This window comes from Taudactylus pleione, unplaced genomic scaffold (assembly GCF_031769625.1).
Source record: "Taudactylus pleione unplaced genomic scaffold, aTauple2 ptg000189l, whole genome shotgun sequence".
Lineage (NCBI taxonomy): Eukaryota > Metazoa > Chordata > Amphibia > Anura > Myobatrachidae > Taudactylus > Taudactylus pleione.
In genome coordinates this window covers 7,984,284-8,004,739 of record NW_028284591.1, presented here as the reverse complement: position 1 = coordinate 8,004,739, position 20,456 = coordinate 7,984,284, and the positions used below count along the sequence as shown (strand labels likewise).

General features: G+C 45.4%; 1 protein-coding gene across 2 annotated transcripts in view; it reads right to left on the bottom strand.

Annotated features, from left to right (window-relative positions):
- SMAD7 (SMAD family member 7) overlaps nucleotides 1–16,248 on the bottom strand; it is a 30,059-nt gene extending 13,811 nt beyond the window's left edge. Inside the window, exons 1-3 of one of the 2 annotated variants that reach the window (XM_088476490.1) lie at nucleotides 14,532–16,248; nucleotides 12,157–12,210; nucleotides 6,561–6,635 (exon numbers count right to left, since the gene is read on the bottom strand). In XM_088476490.1, coding sequence (XP_088332616.1) covers nucleotides 6,561–6,635; nucleotides 12,157–12,210; nucleotides 14,532–14,997 — 595 coding nt within the window. In that variant the 5' untranslated portion in view covers nucleotides 14,998–16,248. The remainder of the gene's footprint in view (nucleotides 1–6,560; nucleotides 6,636–12,156; nucleotides 12,211–14,531) is intronic. The other variant, XM_088476492.1, reaches the window with a different exon arrangement.
- Between the last annotated feature and the right edge of the window lie 4,208 nt (nucleotides 16,249–20,456).

The window sequence follows — 20,456 nt, the reverse complement described above, 5'->3', positions numbered from 1 at the left end:
AAGGTTTTATTTGTGTGTCACAACCAAATTGAGTCTGTGGATCAGAAGCCCAAATCTTTGGAGCTGAAAATAAACTGCAAGGAAGCTGCTCGGTGACAGTAGGCAGTCAGCCAGACGGCTGCGTGGGTTATTTAATCCTGCTTAAGAAAGATGGTTGTGTTGGCAGTGACCTCCTCGTGGCCTGTTACAGTATTCTCCTAGACGGCTCAATCTCAGGTCATCAGGAGCCGGCACCAGTAGGAATTCAATGTTCATCTTCCACACTGTGCAGTCACGTAGCTGATAGTGTGGGCAGCAGCAGCCAGATAGCGTAAACTGGGAGAGCATTAACTACACTGAGGGCTTCAGCTATGTGCCCCCCCCCCCCCCCTGCCCTGAGTGGCAACATACATTCCTGCCATGTTCAGAATGACAACATACATAGGGGCCGCCATAATGTAAACTTGGGGGGGGTGAAACTTGACAGGCATCCAAGATCTCCAACAAAAACCGAACCCAAAAAATAAAAGAGACAGCGCACACGCAATCAGCGTTCGAGAGATTCAAACATGGCGCTGTTGTTTGGATCCGATAAAACAACCCCGTCGGCCTTGTGAAGCCCACCCTAGCTGCTTGGACAAGTTTCTGCCAGGAAAGAGACCGACACAAGAAAAGGCGTAACAGGCCAAAAGCTACACCAGGCCTTGCCAAGTCCCTTTTTTTTTTTTTTTTCCCTCCACTCCACCGGCCTGGCCTCTCACAGGCACGGTCAGATGATGTGTACTTTACAGCAGTACACCCAGTCTGGCAGGCGGCCTAGTCTCATCCAAAGCCTTAACTCTGTTGTCTCGCTATTAACCCCTGATGTTAACGTCACTTTGCAGAGGCCCTGTGCGGCCTTCGGCTCCGCTGTGTGCCGTTTACCTGATCCCTTCACTCACATGTTTCTCAAATATCCAAAAAAACAAAAATCAATTCCAATCTGGCCAGAAAATGGAGCACTCTGCGGAATCGCTAGTTCCCATGAATTAACAAGGAAACGTGCATTAGAATATAAATTGGGGACGGGCCACAGAATGGCCGCCTCCTGTATGAGGTACAGGACTGACAAGCTGGGCCCGCAAAGGCAAAGAAACATTAAGCAATGACAATATACACAAGATCCATATCTCCTGTTGCGTCACTTTCTGGGAAGTGTAGAAGACCTTTAAACAATAATGAGACGTCACAAAGTTTGAACCTGGTTTGAAAGTGAATTAGGCAACAGAGAAGAAATAAAGCAAATTTTTTATTATTTTTAGTGCAATTTTAAAAAGAAACTGTAGCTGCGCTAATTGTACGTCTATTGCATAAGCTGCTCCTCTGTGCTTGGGAGAGATACAAGCGGGATCAAAGGCACGCAGAAACATTCCTGCCTTGCCACAATGGAACGCAAGGCAGACAGACATGAGGGGTTCCGTGTAATGATGAAGCATCAATGGTTCATGGTACATCATTTCCAGTGTGCACCCTTTTTTGGTATTTAAACCAGGCTAGCAGTGTTATGTGTCGTCCCTGAGGAAAGCCTTTAGCAAGGCTGAAACGGATGCCGCCAGGTGGACATCGCCTATGCCCATGTTGGATTAAAGCTCAACTTTTCTTCACGACAGCATTGAGTGTCAGTCCTTTCTTTCTGTTTGCGGCAGACTGGACGAGTGTGACAATATTACTATATATGGACCTTGGCATCATATTGTTTCATTCAAGGTTATGTGTGGTGCAAGGTAAACCCAGATAGATAGATAGATAGATAGATAGATAGATAGATAGATAGGCAGAGACAGATAGATAGATAGATAGATAGATAGATAGATAGATAGATAGATATGAGATAGATAGATAGATAGATAGATAGATAGGCAGAGACAGATAGATAGATATGAGGTAGATAGATAGATAGATAGATAGATAGATAGATAGATAGATAGATAGATAGATAGATAGATATGAGATAGATAGATAGATAGATAGATAGGCAGAGACAGATAGATAGATATGAGGTAGATAGATAGATAGATAGATAGATAGATAGATAGATAGATAGATAGATAGATAGATATGAGATAGATAGATAGATAGATAGATAGGCAGAGACAGATAGATAGATAGATAGATAGATAGATATGAGATAGATAGATAGATAGATAGATAGATAGATAGATAGATAGATAGATATGAGATAGATAGATAGACAGGCAGAGACAGACAGATAGATAGATATGAGATAGATAGATAGATAGATAGATAGATAGATAGACAGAGACAGATAGATAGATATGAGGTAGATAGATAGATAGATAGATATGAGATAGATAGATAGATAGATAGATAGATAGATAGATAGATAGATAGATAGATAGATAGATAGATAGATATGAGGTAGATAGATAGATATGAGATAGATAGATAGATAGATAGATAGATAGATAGATAGATAGATAGGCAGAAACAGATAGATAGATATGAGGTAGATCGATAGATAGATAGATAGATAGATAGATAGATAGATAGATAGATAGATAGATAGATACATAGATACATAGATAGATAGACAGGCAGAGACAGACAGATAGATAGATATGAGCTAGATAGATAGATAGATAGATAGATAGATAGATAGATATGAGATAGATAGATAGATATGATTTAGATAGATAAATAGATAGATTTTTGCATATTCCTTTCAGTTTGATTGCAGAATTGGTAGAAGTTCTATATAAATAGACTGGCAACGCAAACGTCAAGTACGAGTTGACTGTATAAAACAGAGTTTATCTGTGTATTTAAAGGGAGGGGGCAGCTGTTTATGACTGTGCGGCACACGCCCTCCCTCCCTGTTAATCTCAGCTCAGGAAGTCTAGGAAGATGATTCTTTTACAGAGACTTACCTCACACTACAGACTCCCCAACTCCCTCATTGTATTCTCCATACACAAGAAGAATCCAAGGGACCCGCCAGAAACGTCACCCTGCTTTCATTTGCTATCGTTACTGATGAAACTCTTAGTAACGCGAGCAAAAAAAAAAAATCATTTTAATAGTAGTTGAAAAACCAAGCTTGCCGAGTTCCGCCACACGTAGCAGAACGCATAAAAAGATACATTTATTAAATATACAAATTATTTTTTTTATTTTGCTGAGATGTTGGAAGAAGTTCGGAAGATGCTTTGCAGAAGAAGATATTGGGGGGAGGGGGAGGGGGAATAAACCAACATCGTTTGGCCTCTGTAACCATGGGGAAAACTCTGCGCTGTTTCTGATAAGAGAGATAAACCACAGGAGGGGTCATTAAGATTGCCCACAAACGTTGTTTCTGTGCCAAAATCAGATTCTTTAAAGAATAGAAAAGGAGGTGTGTGTATGGGGTGGGGGGGTGGGAGTTCCATATACAACATGAAAGGGCAGCACAAGTGAATTAAAGGTCAGCGCTTTGCTTTGCAGGAGGAATCAGCTCTTTTGTGAGGGGCCCTCCAGGGATTAGGGGTTTTTTTTCCGGCATTTACATTTTTTCTTCTTTTGCCAAAGGAATCAAGTCTCTGGCTCCAGCCTCCCAAGTCCCGACCTCCATCCCACCCCCCTGAACTGTGCCCCATTCATTAAGCCAGCAGTGAGGCCCAGCCAGGAGCAGGGGAAAGAAAAAATCTCTGCTTGCAGAAAGAGCGGCCCCGATAGGTCGGATCTCGGGCCTACAAATGATCTACGTTACTGTACGAAAGGAGATTGGGGAGGGGGTATTTACTGTGTCCGGTGTATTTTGTCTTTATTCCTGCTCCCATCGCACATTACTTGGCTATGGCATTAATCCGAGGTATCTCGTGGTATCCCAGGCAATTTGTGGCCTCCCGGGTGGCTCTACAACTACGACTCCCAACAAGATTTCAGCAACCTAGTAGGAAAAGACAGAATGCTATAGATGCCCTCTCCTCTGCCTCTCTCCTGCAGATTCGGACGTCTCCTCTCGAGGCTGAACATTAAAGCTACACACAGGCACGCAGAATGGAGCTGCTACTAATTCAGAGTTAATGTAAAACAAATGCTTTTTTATGCAGAGGCATTTGGCTTCGTTTCATGGCCAGCGCAGTTCAGCTTCCTCCGCCATGAATCAACACTTATCAGAGCCTCATTAGAAGACCAGGCTGAAGTTACACACAAACTTTTTTTTTTTTTTTTTAGGGGTGAAGCAAAAACCATCCGGATAGATGAACAGAAACATCCATTATCTCCACCCTTGATATGTGTAGAAAAAAAAAAACCCCGAAGACGTCTGACGCCAAGCTCAAGAGAGTATATTTCAAAATATCCTAAAGGCAGGGTTGTGACTTTTTTTTTTTTGGCAGTAAAAATAAGCATAAAAATAAAAAATAAAATATACCCCATTTCTACATCGAACAATCAATAAGGCTGTCACTAGCGATAGTTTAGTGTGTGTGTTTTTTTTGGGGGGGGGGGGACCTACATTAGGACTTTCAATCAGTTATGTGGCCCATTATTACAAATGGAATAACTAGTGTGCTTTCTATGAATGACTTTGAGTCCTTAAAGTGATAATTAGTTGCTTAATAAACAGCGCACAATAGGCATGCAAAGAGAGGGTCCCACCGGGATTGGTGACCAATGTTTTGCCTATCTGAGAACTCTGATTATTTTATTTTTTTCTGCACTTTTGCCAAGTCAACACAAACATATTATTATTCTACAGAATAGAATTAAGTGACAAGATGTAAGCGCTGCCATTGTTTTGTTTGCCAGAAAGCCAAGAGTAGAGCTCCCCTGGTGGCCACCATAGGAAATGATTGTCTATATTTCTACCATACCTTCTTCCTACAGTTGGGAGTACTCTCGTTCGAATCAGGATGAGGCTCATAGGAGATAGGAGATCCTATCAGCCTCATCCTCATCCATATATATGTATATTATATATATATATTACAGATATAGAGAGAGAGAGTGAGTTTACAATAAGCCACACCGCTCCCATTATGACTGGCAGCCTCATCATTTCCATCCAGGTCTCTCGTTAATAGCTCTGAACTTAAATGACCACCTCTCGGCGTTATACAACAGTCCTGTGTTAGTCACCAATTCAGCAGCTTTACAACTGTTTCTCAAGCTACACCCATAAAATCCATCCATGACTTTAAATTCCTCCCTAAACCCTTTGTTGGCTTCAGAGGCTCCCCACACACCAACCGCAGAAAACACAGCGAGGAGGGGGTGAGAAACATCAATTTTACCAGCTCAAATCTTCAGATTAGGCTGCACACAAAATCTCCCTCCTGAAGGAGGTATTTCACAGGAGGGCCTCTGCTATTTCCTGAGCTCGAGCTCCATCCTGTAATCGCCTTCGCTGGGCGATGAGACTGGCGATGTTACAACTGGTCCGCAACTTCCAGCCCAATGCCAAGGCTGACCTGCGCTTATCTCATACAGGGGTCTATTTACTAAGCAGTGTTAGGAGAAGTGAAAAGTGATAAGGTACCAGCCAATCAGCTCCTAACTGCCATCTCACAGGCTATGTTTGAAAAATGACAGTTGGGAGCTGATTGGCTGGCACCTTATCACTTTTCACTCTTCACTTTTCACTTCTCCTAACACTGCTTAGTAAATAGACCCCTCAAGATGAAAAGTCCTCAGCCCGCGGCGCTGACTTACGTTTTATTAAAATAAATAAAAGGAACTCCTCTCCAGGCTTTGTGAACTACAAGTGCCAGCATGCACACAACAATTGCAGAGCCAATTCAAAGGTGCCTCAGAATTCAATGGCCATGCTTACACGCACATACGTCACAGAAGGTCCAGACAGACAGTCGTTTGTATACACATTATGAAGGTACACAAGAGGACAAAAGAACACAAGGGAAAAGACAAAATGGCTTTATAGCCCACGCTTTATACAGATACACCACGCAGGGCACCAAGTATGGAGGGAGTAATGTTACCCATACCCACAATGCAATGCAGCCTGATTATTCCCATATAAAAATTCCCTTTAAAGTATGTTTTTCCTTTACAGAACTAACAAGAGCTTTTACGGATATGACATCTGGAACTGAATATATAGACTGTTGGGCCTCTCGGCGAAATTCTTAATGAAGACTTGAGAAGAATTTACTGGTGAATTCTGTTTTTGATTCCCACCCCTGCCTTGCTTCTTTTAGATGAGGGTCTGCTCACATATAACAGCCCAATTAAGAACAGCTCCGTTCAGCTTTAATGACTTGAGGTCCTATAGCAGAATGGTTTTTGTTTGCCTAGTAAACGTGCAAGTCCATCGTTACTGTGGCCACAAAATCTCATTTAGTGAACACAACCCACGGGGCCCTGACACAGACCAGCCCGTGCCACATGAAAACTACAATGCTTCCAATTCTCTATTCTGTAAAGCAATGAGGACCCCCCACCCCCCAACAAAAATATATAACATAAATGCAAATTCAGATGGACTATTAATCATTAAAATATACTTCTACGTATAATGCAAGTCAAACAACAGCTGTTAACTTGTATAAATGATCTAGTTAGACAGAAGAGAGGTATCTCACCTGAAAGCCCCTCAGGGGCCAAGTAATTAGTTCCCCCAGTCTCGGTGGAGGAAGGCGCACAGTCTGAAGGATCTGCTGAAAGAGAAAAATGTATTAGGTCATATTCTACATTCTGTGATATGTCAGTATCAGTGACACTATACAGGCATTTACATATTACCTCAAACCAATTAAAAAAAAAATCACAGCACACACCAGACGTAGCCCAAGAGAGATACCGGCACCTAACCGCCTATTTACCTAACATATCAAACTGAATGTTTTATCACCAGTAAATCACCCAAACAGCTCCTAAGCAGACTACAGGTGAGACGTAGAACTGCAGTGCCGAAACGCGTTGGTGACGAAGGGAGTTGTAGTCCAGATTTTGGGTTAGTTTGAAATAACACTGAAGAAAATAATGTTACTCGGGAGAAACAAATTCCTGAACGATTGGGGCACAACTAACGCGTTTAGCCCAGAAACTCAGGGTGCAGGCCATTGATGTGATTGCCAAGTGGATCTCGGGGAGTTGCCCAAGTGTTTCTAAAAAGATCTACTTAAATAAAAAATATTTAAAAAAAAAAAAAAAAACATTGTATAAAAAAAGATTAAACGTTAAAAAATTATAAGAATTTCTGTTCTCTGGAAACATGAACCAGAACTCATTTGATGAATCCTATTGGAGAGGCAATATAAACCAGATGTGGATCTCCCCAGCAATGTCCTCTGTACATTAATGAGCTTCTGATCCTGCGCACACAGAACAGCAGCCCTGGGGGTCGGCGGCAAGTTACAGGCAGCAGCCCTTATCGGGGGTCTTCACTTGTGGTTGAAATCCAGTGGAGAGCTGCACTGCATACATTTCAAAAAGGACAAATATGTTTAAAAACTAAAAAAAAAATAAAAAAAATGTTTTTTATTTTTTATTTACTGGTCGGAAGTTTAAATCAGCCACGACGCATCCCATAATGACGGGGGCTAACAAACAAGGCGCGCTGGCTTGGGGTGGGTCTTTTAAAAGCTGTGATTTAGGGAAAGATGGCACTTGTAGTTCCACAGTAGCCGTAGAGCTTCTAGGTTGCTTACGTCTGATACCGAAGTAGCGCCTGATCATTTAACCACAGGAGTCCCACTGTCATATTATTACACCCGGTTTAAGTTGAAAATACGCAAATACCCAATAAGGAGGACGTGGGCCTTGGTCAGACAACAAAATGCCCAGTCAGGTCCACTGAAAGTTTAATTCGGGAGAGGAATTAAGTGTGAGCCATAACAGGAATATACAGGACAGGAGGCACTTTATCAAACTACAAACAATAGAAGAGACAGGAAGTGGAGCTACTTGTGAAGAGTGTACAGTAACTTTCTACATGTCTTCAAGAAATGTTTTATATATTTATTTTTCTGCTCCTTTGTTACCAGTAATGTAAACTGTGTAAGTGGTTGCTAAATGGCACAATTGTCTGCTGAACCGACATGCAGAAAAGCCCTACGGCATGATCTACCCCTGGAAGACGCAAAGCGCTAGACTCCCACGTGAAACGACACCCTGGGTTATGTGATTACAGGAACTTGGCTGGGTAACAACAAAAAAATATATACATATATTTTTTTTTTTAAAAAGGGACATCATTTTCTTTGTCATCTCAGCACAGAGGAAGCAACTGGGGTTCCGAGCTCTCGCTGTCTCTGCCTACCTAGGGACAGAAGTGTGCTCCCTCTGCAAACGCCTCCTCCTCCTCTGCTACTACGTTCCAGGCGGCCATCTTTGAACATCCCAAAACTAAGGGCAGCAAATTGAGCTGTAGGACCTGCTTCTGAGGTGGGAGTAATGTAAAAATAAGAACGAGTAACTGAGTATCTGGACAAACAGGCTGCACTGCAAGAAGGGGGGGAGGGGCAAAATATTTTTATTTTTTAATTTCTAACTATTGTCTTTACATGCAGGGTAAATACTGGCTGCTCTCGCATGGAGCCCACAAAAATGCCGGACGGCTTTATTTTTGTACCAAGAACAATTACTCAGATGCTTTTTTCTTTCTACTGAATGGAATCACATTTCTCACTGGTTCCTCTAGGCTAGAATACGTTTTTACCTCAGCACCAGTTTTTACAAATGCGCTTCCTCACAGAGCAACATCCCCAACCAGGATTGGATACAACTCGGTGAAGACTTTTGGGGACTTTTTTTTTTTTCACAATCTAGTCAATTGTCATGCCTCATGTACTCTTATTTTGTGCCTTGGGCACAGCCATTGCAAGTAAGTGTACGGTCGGTACTTCAATCTAGCTTGCCAGGCAAAGCAGCTTGGCAGGTGCCCCTGATGCTACTAATTGCAAATATCCACATTATATGAGATTTCTGGTGCAAACCTGACCTATGCATTCATACTGCAGGGGTAGGCAGCATATGGCACTCCGGCTGCTGTGGAACTACACATCCAAGCATGCCAAGTCATCGTTGTAGCATGCCCTAACAGCAAAGACGATGCTGGGAAGTGTAGTTCCACAGCAGCTGGAGTGCCGCACGAGGCCTACCTCTGTTCTATTGCAAATTCTTAATAGTGAAATCTTACTAGTAAAAGAGCTGTTACTCTGAATGCGGCCAGATGTGGTGTACACTTGCACACAAAAAGCATTATTTTGCTGTTTCCCCCCCACAAACCTTTAATCACTCAATTTGCATTGTGATCAGTGACCCCTATCATTTGCCACGTAGGAAACGTGATCCCTATTTTGATGTCACTGGTGTTCCTCAAAACAGTGAACACGGAATAAACTAACTGCATAAAGATATGTACAGTGTGATGGGAATAGCAGCACTTTGCATGAAAGACCCGAGAGCTTGCACAAACACTGGGCACAACATACTTTATAAGTACACTGTATAATGCTTTATAAAACGTTTCTGAAAGCGATTGTGTGACGAAGCCGCACCTAGTCCACGCGTTTTGCTTTTACATGCTATGTATTGCAATACTCTGTAACCTCTCTGACGCCCAATATTCTACATCATCCAGGTGAGATGAACATATTGGCTAGGGTGTAGCATAATATCTGTATATAACCCTACCCCAAAAACACAACAACACCAGCCTTCTCTCATCACTCATGGTCATGATACAGTTATGGTCCCACCAGTCACTAACTCTCACTAACTTCCCATCTCCTCTGGAGCATCATCCCCTTCACTCCCAATAAATGACCCCCATCTTGCTGAGCAAATGATTTTATATATGACATTTTTTTTATATCTTTAAGCGGAAGAATGGGGCCTGATCTGTTCCTTCTCAGTAGACTGGTGATGACTTCAGAGAGTTCCACTACAAAACGATGTCCCTGGTTCTCACCTAGTAACTTGAGATGAACAGAAGGAACACAAGGCTCTGCGTGCCCGAAATATCGTCTCTGCAATAGCAGCAAAGCAAGGGAAACATTTCAAAGATCCCGGTCCAAACCTCTCCTCCGCAGCACAGAGGAACTCTGCATTACCTGTGTGCCAAATGGAATGTGGGTGCTCTTGGCCATCAGCTCCTGAAGACCTTTCTGACAGTGACAAGAGGTGCAACTGAGTGCCTGGGACAACTACCAATGACTGGACATACATCACATTACACGCTTTTATCGTATCAGGGCCAGAGACTAAGCTAGACTGCCTGAGGCCTTACCATGCGCCCTGGAATAGGTTACATGCTGAGTAGCCACCACACGTTACACAGCGGTGTGTACACTGTGCCCTGATTGCTATCACTGAGCACACTGGATCCAGCTGTCCACCAGTGGCTGCAGCACTCGGCAGCAGGAACCATTCATCACTTGGACATTTAATTTTTCCCACCCTTCCGACTGACACCTTTAATTACTTCCTCTCCACTGATCTGAGCTACTTTTCCTTTCAGATCTGCACATTGATGCTCTGTGGGTTCTGCAGCTCACACTCACAGTCCTATTACGATGCCAGCGCTTTACAAACCACTACATAAAATGCGTGGGGATTTCCAATCAAGGCCCAAACCAGTCCCCCCAACATTGTGGGACCCTTAGCCTGCCGCAGGCAAACCCGCAAATGCATTGCAATGGCCATGGGAGCCAACTTTTAAAAAAAAATAGTTGAGGGTTGCTCACATTGCATCCATCATACAAATCAAAAAATCCGACCCATGGGCATAACTAAGGGCAGCGCAAATATTGGGGGTGCTTGTGCACCCACAGAGCAATCTCCAACGCACTGGCTCCACTAGAAGGTCTCAGAATTCAGCATACATAAAAACAATCAACTACAATCCATGCTGCACACGCATATACCAACATACAATCACGGTAAGAGTCAAATGGCTATCATGTGTTTCCATGTAGTCAGGAAGATTCATCATATACATGATAAAATAACATAGCACAATCCTAGATGTGTGGGTAAGGAGATTATGGGGGAGATTTGTCAAAGAGAGAGATAAACTGGAGAGAGTTGAAGTACCAACCAATCAGCTCCTAACTGTCATTTTTCAATCACAGCCTGTAAAATGACAGAAGCTGATTGGTTGGTACTTGATTTCTCTACACTTTATCTTGCTCCAAGCTTTGATAAGTATCCCCCTATGTGCGTAATATCAGTGTTGGGTAATGTAATATCAGTGTTGGGTAATTGTGCACAGGCCTGGCTTACTATTTGAATGAGATTAAAACAAAGAGTAAAAAAAAAAAAAAGTCTGTCTCTAATCAAAACTGGGGGCAAATCACCTATCAGTCTGATAGATGAAGTGACTGCACCCTGCATGCATCTGCCCACAAAGTCAGTCTTATTTATCTACTACAAGGTGAGCAAAGCTGCCAGCCAGGTTTTACGCAGGCGACTCAACAGTGCTGGTGCCAGCTGAAAATGGGTTTTTGCAATGGCAGGCGGGCCCATTCATTAAAAGCAATAAGCACGCCAATGACTGATTTACCAGGTTCAGTACCAACAAGATGCCATTTTCATGCAAGTGGGCAGGCAGGCAAAAATAAAATAAAAATAATAATAAAAATAATAATAATTATAATTATTATTATTAATAAAACACAACTGAATCGAATTAGAAACTATGACCAACTACTAGCAGTAACAGCCAAAGCGAAAACAACGAAAAACAACAACAACAACAACAATTAGATAGTTTTATAGAATACAAAATAGAAAAACTAGTTTGGTAAAAATAAAAAAAATAAAAAAAACACAAGAAGGCTATATAAATTTCTGTCATATCCCAAAACTATTTCACAACACAAACCAGCATCACCTAAAAATGTAGTAAAATATTTTAAACTGCAACACAATCATGTAACCACAAACAAAAAACATGCTGAAAAAAAAAAAAAAAAAAGGAAATCAGACAAATCTTATTAAAATATATATAATATATATCTATAAACAACTCAGCACAGAAATAAATGGGTGACTGGAAATGACAACCACAAGACAACAGTTTGCATAACTCACTCCAAAAGTGCATCCTAAGCAGCCCACTGGCCATGGCATGGTAAGACCAGGAGCAAAGCAACTACTTCCATATATCACACAAAAGGAGGAAAAGTTTAGGAAACAACAACAAAGACAAAAAAAAAAAAGCAAAGTACTCACCAGAAGGTTTGAGAATATCCATTGGGTATCTGGAGTAGGGGGGTGGGGGGGACTCTGAAATGAAAAAAAGCAAAGAGAAAATAAAGAGTGAGCCATGAGAAAAAAAAAAAGAGAGAAAGAAAAAAAAAAAAGAAAAAAGAAATCTCCAGCAGAAGAGATAGAAAGTTATGATAAGAGCAGCATTCTTCTGGCAGGGCTGTTTGTGTAAGCTCTGGGGGCTGGAGGCAGGGGCAGCAGGCGGTGATTGCCTTGATATTTAGCAGCCTGATAAACAAAAGCGTCCGCCTGGCGCCAGCCTCCCTGCTATCTGCTCCTCTGGCTGTCTGATCAGGGAACTCTAGTGCAACTCAGCACTGGCTGCTAATCCCCAGCCAGTGCCCCCAAGCCGCCCACCTCTCCCCCAGACCCTCACTAAACGGCACTTTTTCATTATTTTATTTTACTTTTTTTTGCATCTTGTTTTGCAGAAGATTATGTTACTGTTTATATTTTATGTTGCAGCTACAATAACACCAGAGAGAAAGATCCCATAAGGAAACTATGCAGAAAGTTACCCTTCCCATGCACAACTCCATCCGTCCAGTGCAAATGTATATATATATACATATATATATATATATATATTATATATATATATAAATGTTTTATTTGCTTTCACTTTGGTTATAGACATCCATGCGGAGTACAGAAACCCTGTATGTCATCTAGCCACTATAATAAATAAATGAGGCTGAAGTATACTGCAACAAAGTCACAGCTCAAAGAGTTCTGAGTGCAATCCTGATTAACCCCTTCGGTGCTCTGCCTGACAATGGAGAGACTCATCTGTCAACTTTCATCTGCAGGACTTTAACTGCCACTGGTGAAGCTGCTGCACAAGGCTGCAGGGGAATGATAAGGCTGATGATCATGGCTTAGCAGGGTCAGGATAGTAATAATAAGACATGTGTCCCCATCAGCATGGCTCATTGGGACTGGGCTATCAGATGTCAGGGTGCCCTGGGAGTCTAGGACAAAGTACCTCTACATTCCTGTGTGACTACAAGGACTTAACACACTCCTCCAGCAATAAATACCACAGGCTCATAAAAGAGGGAAGTCGGCTAATGGGAGCTGCAGAGTTAACACATGTCTGTAAATCAGCATTTTACTGTATTGTACTGAGGATGGTCAGACAGGGAGACAAGAGTGCGAGACTCGGTGACTCCACTGAGCTGAGCCCCCTCTACACATCTGGGGAAGTGCTCACTCACAAGTCCCCCCGACTTCCTACTGCCACTGCCAGGGTCACACAGACCGCAATACACAGCACAAGACTCTGAAACACACCGCGTCAGTGCCTGATAGACACAGAACATGCTAACCCAGACTACATATTAAATGGGAGCCGTCTGTCATACAAGAGGCATGATGCGGGGATTACAGGTGTACAGGGAATAATGGGCACTGACACTGTTCAGCTATAGTACAGAATTACTACTAGTATATACAATGGATAATATATAAATATAGGGATTAGTAGTAAAGAATGACATTCTATATACTATAGGGACATTGCATATGGAAGGGTAGGTGATTAGGGGGAGAAGGTCTGCAGGTGGGGGAACATAGTACAATATTGGGGTACAGAGAAAACATCTGGACAACACAACACACCATGGGGCATAGAGTACACAAATGGGGGGCACACATCACACCATGGGGCATAGAGTACACTAATGGGGGCACACATCACACCATGGGGCATAGAGTACACAAATGGGGGGCACACATCACACCATGGGGCATAGAGTACACAAATGGGGGGCACACATCACACCATGGGGCATAGAGTACACAAATGGGGGGTACACATCACACCATGGGGCATAGAGTACACAAATGGGGGCACACATCACACCATGGGGCATACAGTACACAAATGGGGGGCACACATCACACCATGGGGGCATATTGTACACATATAAGAGGCACTTGTCACACAATGGGACATATAATACACATAAGTCACTTATATCAAACCATGGGGACATATAGCACATATATAGGACACCGTGAGACATACAGCTATGGTGCACACACACACCATGGGGGCACACAGTTAGGGACATACACACCATGGGATCATACAGTTGGGGGGCACACACACCATGTGCAGTTGGGACACAGACACACCATTGGAGGCACACACATACACCAGGGGGGAGTATACAGTTGGGGGGCACACACCATGGGTGCATACAGTTGGGGGGCACACACACACCATGGGGAGTATACAGTTGAGGGGCACACACACACACCATGGGAGCAAACAGTTGGGGGGCACACACACACACACACAGCTTGGCACTGCCAGCGGCAGGAACCCCTCGTACCTAGCTCGCAGAGCCTGCTGAGATGATGCGGGTTGCAGCACAGCAGCTCCGGGTTACTCTTCCCATAGGACTCGCAGCAGCTGAGCCTCTTGACCTCGGCCGAGTGGCGGAGATCCGGCCACCTGAAGAGCCGGCAGAGCAGCAGGGGCAGGGAGAGAGACTGCTGCCCGGGCCGGGAGTCCAACTTGGCGGCGGGCAGCAGGAGGCAGGGGCTGCGGGCTCCCCCCCGGCTCTCCACCGCCTGCAGCAAGCCCTCCAGCTGCCGCTCCTTCAGCCGCCTGAGCACGGAGTGGGCCAGCGCCTTCAGTTCCGCCTCCGAGCCCGGCTGTGCCCGGGGCGCCTTGGCAGTCCTGCCGGCGCAGCAGCCCCCATGCGGCCGGCCCTCGGCTTCCCCTTCCCCCGTCTCCCCCGGGGCTCGGCTCCTCCACAGTCGCCGGACGAGCACAGAGCGTTTGGTCCTGAACATGCGGGGCGAGAGCAGCGCTTCCCGGCTAAGGAACGTGCATGTCGCCCGCAAGTCATGAAGGATCCGGGACCCGAGGCCGGGCAGGGACCAGCGGCAGCCGCAGCAGCGCTCTCCAACATGCGCCAGTCTTCTGCGGGGACAGGGACCCGTCACAGGGGGCTAGGGGGACCGGGCATGCCAGGCTGCAGCGGGCACCAGCAGGCGGCTCATGGGGTGGGCACCCACGGGTGACAGGCGGCCAGGGGGTCCTTCCCCACTCTGCAAATCCACAGGAGGCGACACAATGTATCAGGGGGGCTTCTCTCAGTGACACAATGTATCAGGGGGGCTTCTCTCAGTGACACAATGTATCAGGGGGGCTTCTCTCAGTGACACAATGTATCAGGGGGGCTTCTCTCAGTGACACAATGTATCAGGGGGGCTTCTCTCAGTGACACAATGTATCAGGGGGGCTTCTCTCAGTGACACAATGTATCAGGGGGGCTTCTCTCAGTGACACAATGTATTAGGGGGCTTCTCTCAGTAACACAATGTATCAGGGGCTTCTCTCAGTGACACAATGTATCAGGGGGGCTTCTCTCAGTGATACATACAATCCATGAGGGGCTGCCAGTGTCACAATGTATCAATGTCTCCCAGTGATACAATGTATGAGGCTCTCAGTGACACAATGTATCCAGGTCTTAGTGGCACAATGTTCCAGGGTCTCCAACAGTAATACAATGTACCAGGTCTCCCAGTGTCACAAGGTATCAGGGGTTGGAGGTGGCTGCAGCAATAATCACTGTATATCCTGGTGCAGGTCGCAGCCCAGCGCGTTCTCTGCTTCTGGTTTAATCCACAGGAATCCCCGATCCGGCTGCTGCCCGGGAGGAGAGAAGGAAAAAAATAAAGTAGGTCTGGTCGGTGCTCTCCTCCTCCTCAGGGCGCTGCTGGGCTGGTTATGGAGATAGGGGGAGGGAGGGACACAGGGAGGAGGGACTCAGTCTGCTGAGCTAGAGACCCCCACATCTCCCTCTCACCTGACTGTCACTGTCTGCTCATACTGTGTCTGTGCCAGGCTCATCCTTCCCCTGCCTGTAACTGTCACTCTCTGCTCACCCTGCCAGTCTCTGTGCCATCCTCTGTGCCTGGCCCATCCTTCCCTGCCTCTGACTGTCACTGTCTGCTCATCCTGCCAGTCTCTTTGCCATCTCCTGTGCCTGGCTCATCCTTCCCTGCCTGTGACTGTCGCTGTCTGCTCATCCTGCCAGTCTCTGTGTCATCTCTTGTGCCTGGCTCATCCTTCCCTGACTGTCCTGTCACTTTCTGCTCACCCTGCCAGTCTCTGTGCCATCCCCTGTGCCAGGCTCATCTTTCCCTGCCTGTGACTGTCACTCTCTGCTCACCCTGCCAGTCTCTGTGCCTGGCTCATCATTCCCTGTCTGTGACTGTCTGCTCATCCTGCCAGTCTCTGTGCCATCTCCTGTGCCTGGCTCATCCGTCCCTGCCTGTGACTGTCACTCTCTGCTCACGCTGCCAGTCTCTGTACCATCCTCTGTGCTTGACTCATCCTTCCCTGCCTATGGCCATCACTCTTTGCTTATCCTGCCAATCTGCCAGGCTCAACCTTCCGTTGCCTGTGACTAACACTCTCTGCTCATCCTATCCTCTGTGCCAGGCTCATTCTTCCCCTGCCTGTTACTGTCCCTCTCTGTTCATCCTGCCATACTCTGTGCCATCCTATGTGCCTGGCTCATCATTCCCTGCCTGTGACTGACACTCTTTGCTCATCCTGTCAGTGTCTGTGCAAGGCTGAATCTTCCTCTGCCTGTGACTGACAATCTCTGTTTATAGTGCCAATCTCTGTGCCACCCCATGTGCCTGTAACTGTCACTCTCTGTTCATCCTGCCAGGCTATGTGCCAGGCTCATCCTTCCCCTGCCTGTGTGTCACTCTCTGCTCATCCTTCCAGTCTCTGTGCCTGGCTCATCATTCCCTGTCTGTGACTGTCTACTCATCCTGCCAGTCTCTGTGCCATCCTATGTGCCAGGCTCAACCTTCCCTGCCTGTGACAGTCACTCTCCCCTTCTGCTTGTTTTGTGATAGAACAATGCCAGTCTCTCCCCTCCTCTGTCTATGACCAGACTTCCATCCCTGTGCCAGCCTCTCTCCCCTTCCCCTATCTGTGCCAGGCTCAGACTCTCTCCTCTTCCTCTGTCTGTGACAGCCCCTGTGCCCTTGTTCTCTGACTGTGCCAGTCTGCGTACACTTCTCTATAAGTAACTGTATGACTCCTATATGTCTGTCTGTGCGCCCTTTCCCTGGAACTGTCTCTCACCCTCCCTCTGGCTTACTCTCTACTTCCTCCCCTGGCTGTCTCTCTGTCCCCTTCCCCCGGCTGTCTATCCCTCCTCCCTGGCTGTATCTCTCCCCCGCCCCTGGCTGTCTCTTCACCTCCCCGGCTGTCTCTTACCCCATCCCCTGGCTATCTCTTACTTACCTCCTCCTCTGTCTGTCTCTTATCTTCTCCCCTGTCTGTCTCTTACCCTTGGATGTCTCTTACATCCACACTTAACTGTCTCACTTAACTACCTCATCCCATGTCTACCCCCTCCCCTGGCTGTCTCTTAACCCCTCCCTGGCTGTCTATTACCCTCTTCCTTTGGCTGTCTCTCTCCCTCCCCTGGCTGTGCTGTTTCATACCCTCTCCACTGGCTGTCTCTCCTCTTCCCCTGGCTGTGCTGTCTCTCCCCTGGCTGTCCTTTCATCTCCCCTGGCTGTCTCTCCCCCTCCCCTCCCCTGGCTGTGCTGTTTCCTACCATCTCCGCTGGCTGTCTCTACTCCTCTCCCCTGGCTGTCCTTTCATCTTCCCTGGCTGTGCTTTCTTACCATCTCTCCTGGCTGTGCTCTCTCTCCCCCTCTCCTGGCTGTGCTCTCTCTCCCCCTCTCCTGGCTGTGCTGTCTCTTACCCTCTCCCTGGCTGTCTCTTTCCCCTCTTCCCTTGGCTGTCTCTTGCCCCTCTTCCCTGGTTGTCTCTTACCCTCTCCCCTGACTGTCTCTTGCCCCTCTACCCTGGCTGTCTCTTACCCTCTTCCGTGGCTGGCTCTTACCCTCTCCCCCTCCCCGGGCTGTGCTGTCTCCCCCCCCCCCCTGGCAGTGGCGCGCCCGGTCACGTGTAGTCTAGACACCCTGCCGCTTTAAAAAAAAAAAAGAACCGGGATTGTGTTGTGCAAACAGCTCAGGTTACTAAAAGCTCTTTTATGTCACCTGTATAAAAACAACAATATACCCATCAGTGATGTACAGTATATATATATATATATATATATATATATATATATATATATATATATATATATATATATATATATCCAGTAATATATGTACACAGAGTCTGCGCTGTGCACCAGGGACTGTATTGTAGGCAATGTGTCCTGCACGGGCAGAGAAGGGTTAATGTGCACCCGGGCAAGGGGCTGCTGGCCTGTTACACCCCTCCCTGCCCGGGGCACACTACTGTCGGCCAGTTACCCCCCTCGGACAGGTTGCTCGTGCACTTTGTTAGGCAAACGCTGCAACTTACTCAAAACTGTACCTGGCCTAATGTACACACAAGGTATCTGTGTAATGTGTATAGGATGTACACTACAGAGTGTATATATAGGATGTACACTACAGAGTGTATATATAGGATGTACACTACAGAGTGTATATATATATATATGTATATATAGGATGTACACTACAGAGTGTGTATATATATATGTATATATAGGATGTACACTACAGAGTATATGTGTAGTGGTCGTATCAGCCGGTGTTGGAGTTATATATATATATATATATATATATATATATATATATATATATAATCTATATATAGGATGTACACTACAGAGTATATGTGCAGTGGTCGTATCAGCAGGTGCTGGAGTCACAATATATGCGTGTATCAGGTGCTGGAGTCACAATATATGTGTGTATCAGGTGCTGGAGTCACAATATATGCGTGTATCAGGTGCTGGAGTCACAATATATGCGTGTATCAGGTGCTGGAGTCACAATATATGTGTATCAGGTGCTGGAGTCACAATATATGTGTATCAGGTGCTGGAGTCACAATATATGCGTGTATCAGGTGCTGGAGTCACAATATATGCGTGTATCAGGTGCTGGAGTCACAATATATGCGTGTATCAGGTGCTGGAGTCACAATATATGTGTGTATCAGGTGCTGGAGTCACAATATATGTGTATCAGGTGCTGGAGTCACAATATATGTGCGTATCAGGTGCTGGAGTCACAATATATGTGCGTATCAGGTGCTGGAGTCACAATATATGTGCGTATCAGGTGCTGGAGTCACAATATATGTGTATCAGGTGCTGGAGTCACAATATATGTGTATCAGGTGCTGGAGTCACAATATATGCGTGTATCAGGTGCTGGAGTCACAATATATGTGTATCAGGTGCTGGAGTCACAATATATGTGTATCAGGTGCTGGAGTCACAATATATGCGTGTATCAGGTGCTGGAGTCACAATATATGCGTGTATCAGGTGCTGGAGTCACAATATATGCGTGTATCAGGTGCTGGAGTCACAATATATGCGTGTATCAGGTGCTGGAGTCACAATATATGTGTGTATCACGTGCTGGAGTCACAATATATGTGTATCAGGTGCTGGAGTCACAATATATGTGCGTATCAGGTGCTGGAGTCACAATATATGTGCGTATCAGGTGCTGGAGTCACAATATATGTGTATCAGGTGCTGGAGTCACAATATATGTGTATCAGGTGCTGGAGTCACAATATATGTGTATCAGGTGCTGGAGTCACAATATATGTGTGTATCAGGTGCTGGAGTCACAATATATGTGTATCAGGTGCTGGAGTCACAATATATGTGTATCAGGTGCTGGAGTCACAATATATGCGTGTATCAGGTGCTGGAGTCACAATATATGCGTGTATCAGGTGCTGGAGTCACAATATATGTGTGTATCAGGTGCTGGAGTCACAATATATGTGTGTATCAGGTGCTGGAGTCACAATATATGTGTATCAGGTGCTGGAGTCACAATATATGTGCGTATCAGGTGCTGGAGTCACAATATATGTGCGTATCAGGTGCTGGAGTCACAATATATGTGTATCAGGTGCTGGAGTCACAATATATGCGTGTATCAGGTGCTGGAGTCACAATATATGCGTGTATCAGGTGCTGGAGTCACAATATATGTGTATCAGGTGCTGGAGTCACAATATATGTGTATCAGGTGCTGGAGTCACAATATATGCGTGTATCAGGTGCTGGAGTCACAATATATGCGTGTATCAGGTGCTGGAGTCACAATATATGCGTGTATCAGGTGCTGGAGTCACAATATATGCGTGTATCAGGTGCTGGAGTCACAATATATGTGTGTATCAGGTGCTGGAGTCACAATATATGTGTATCAGGTGCTGG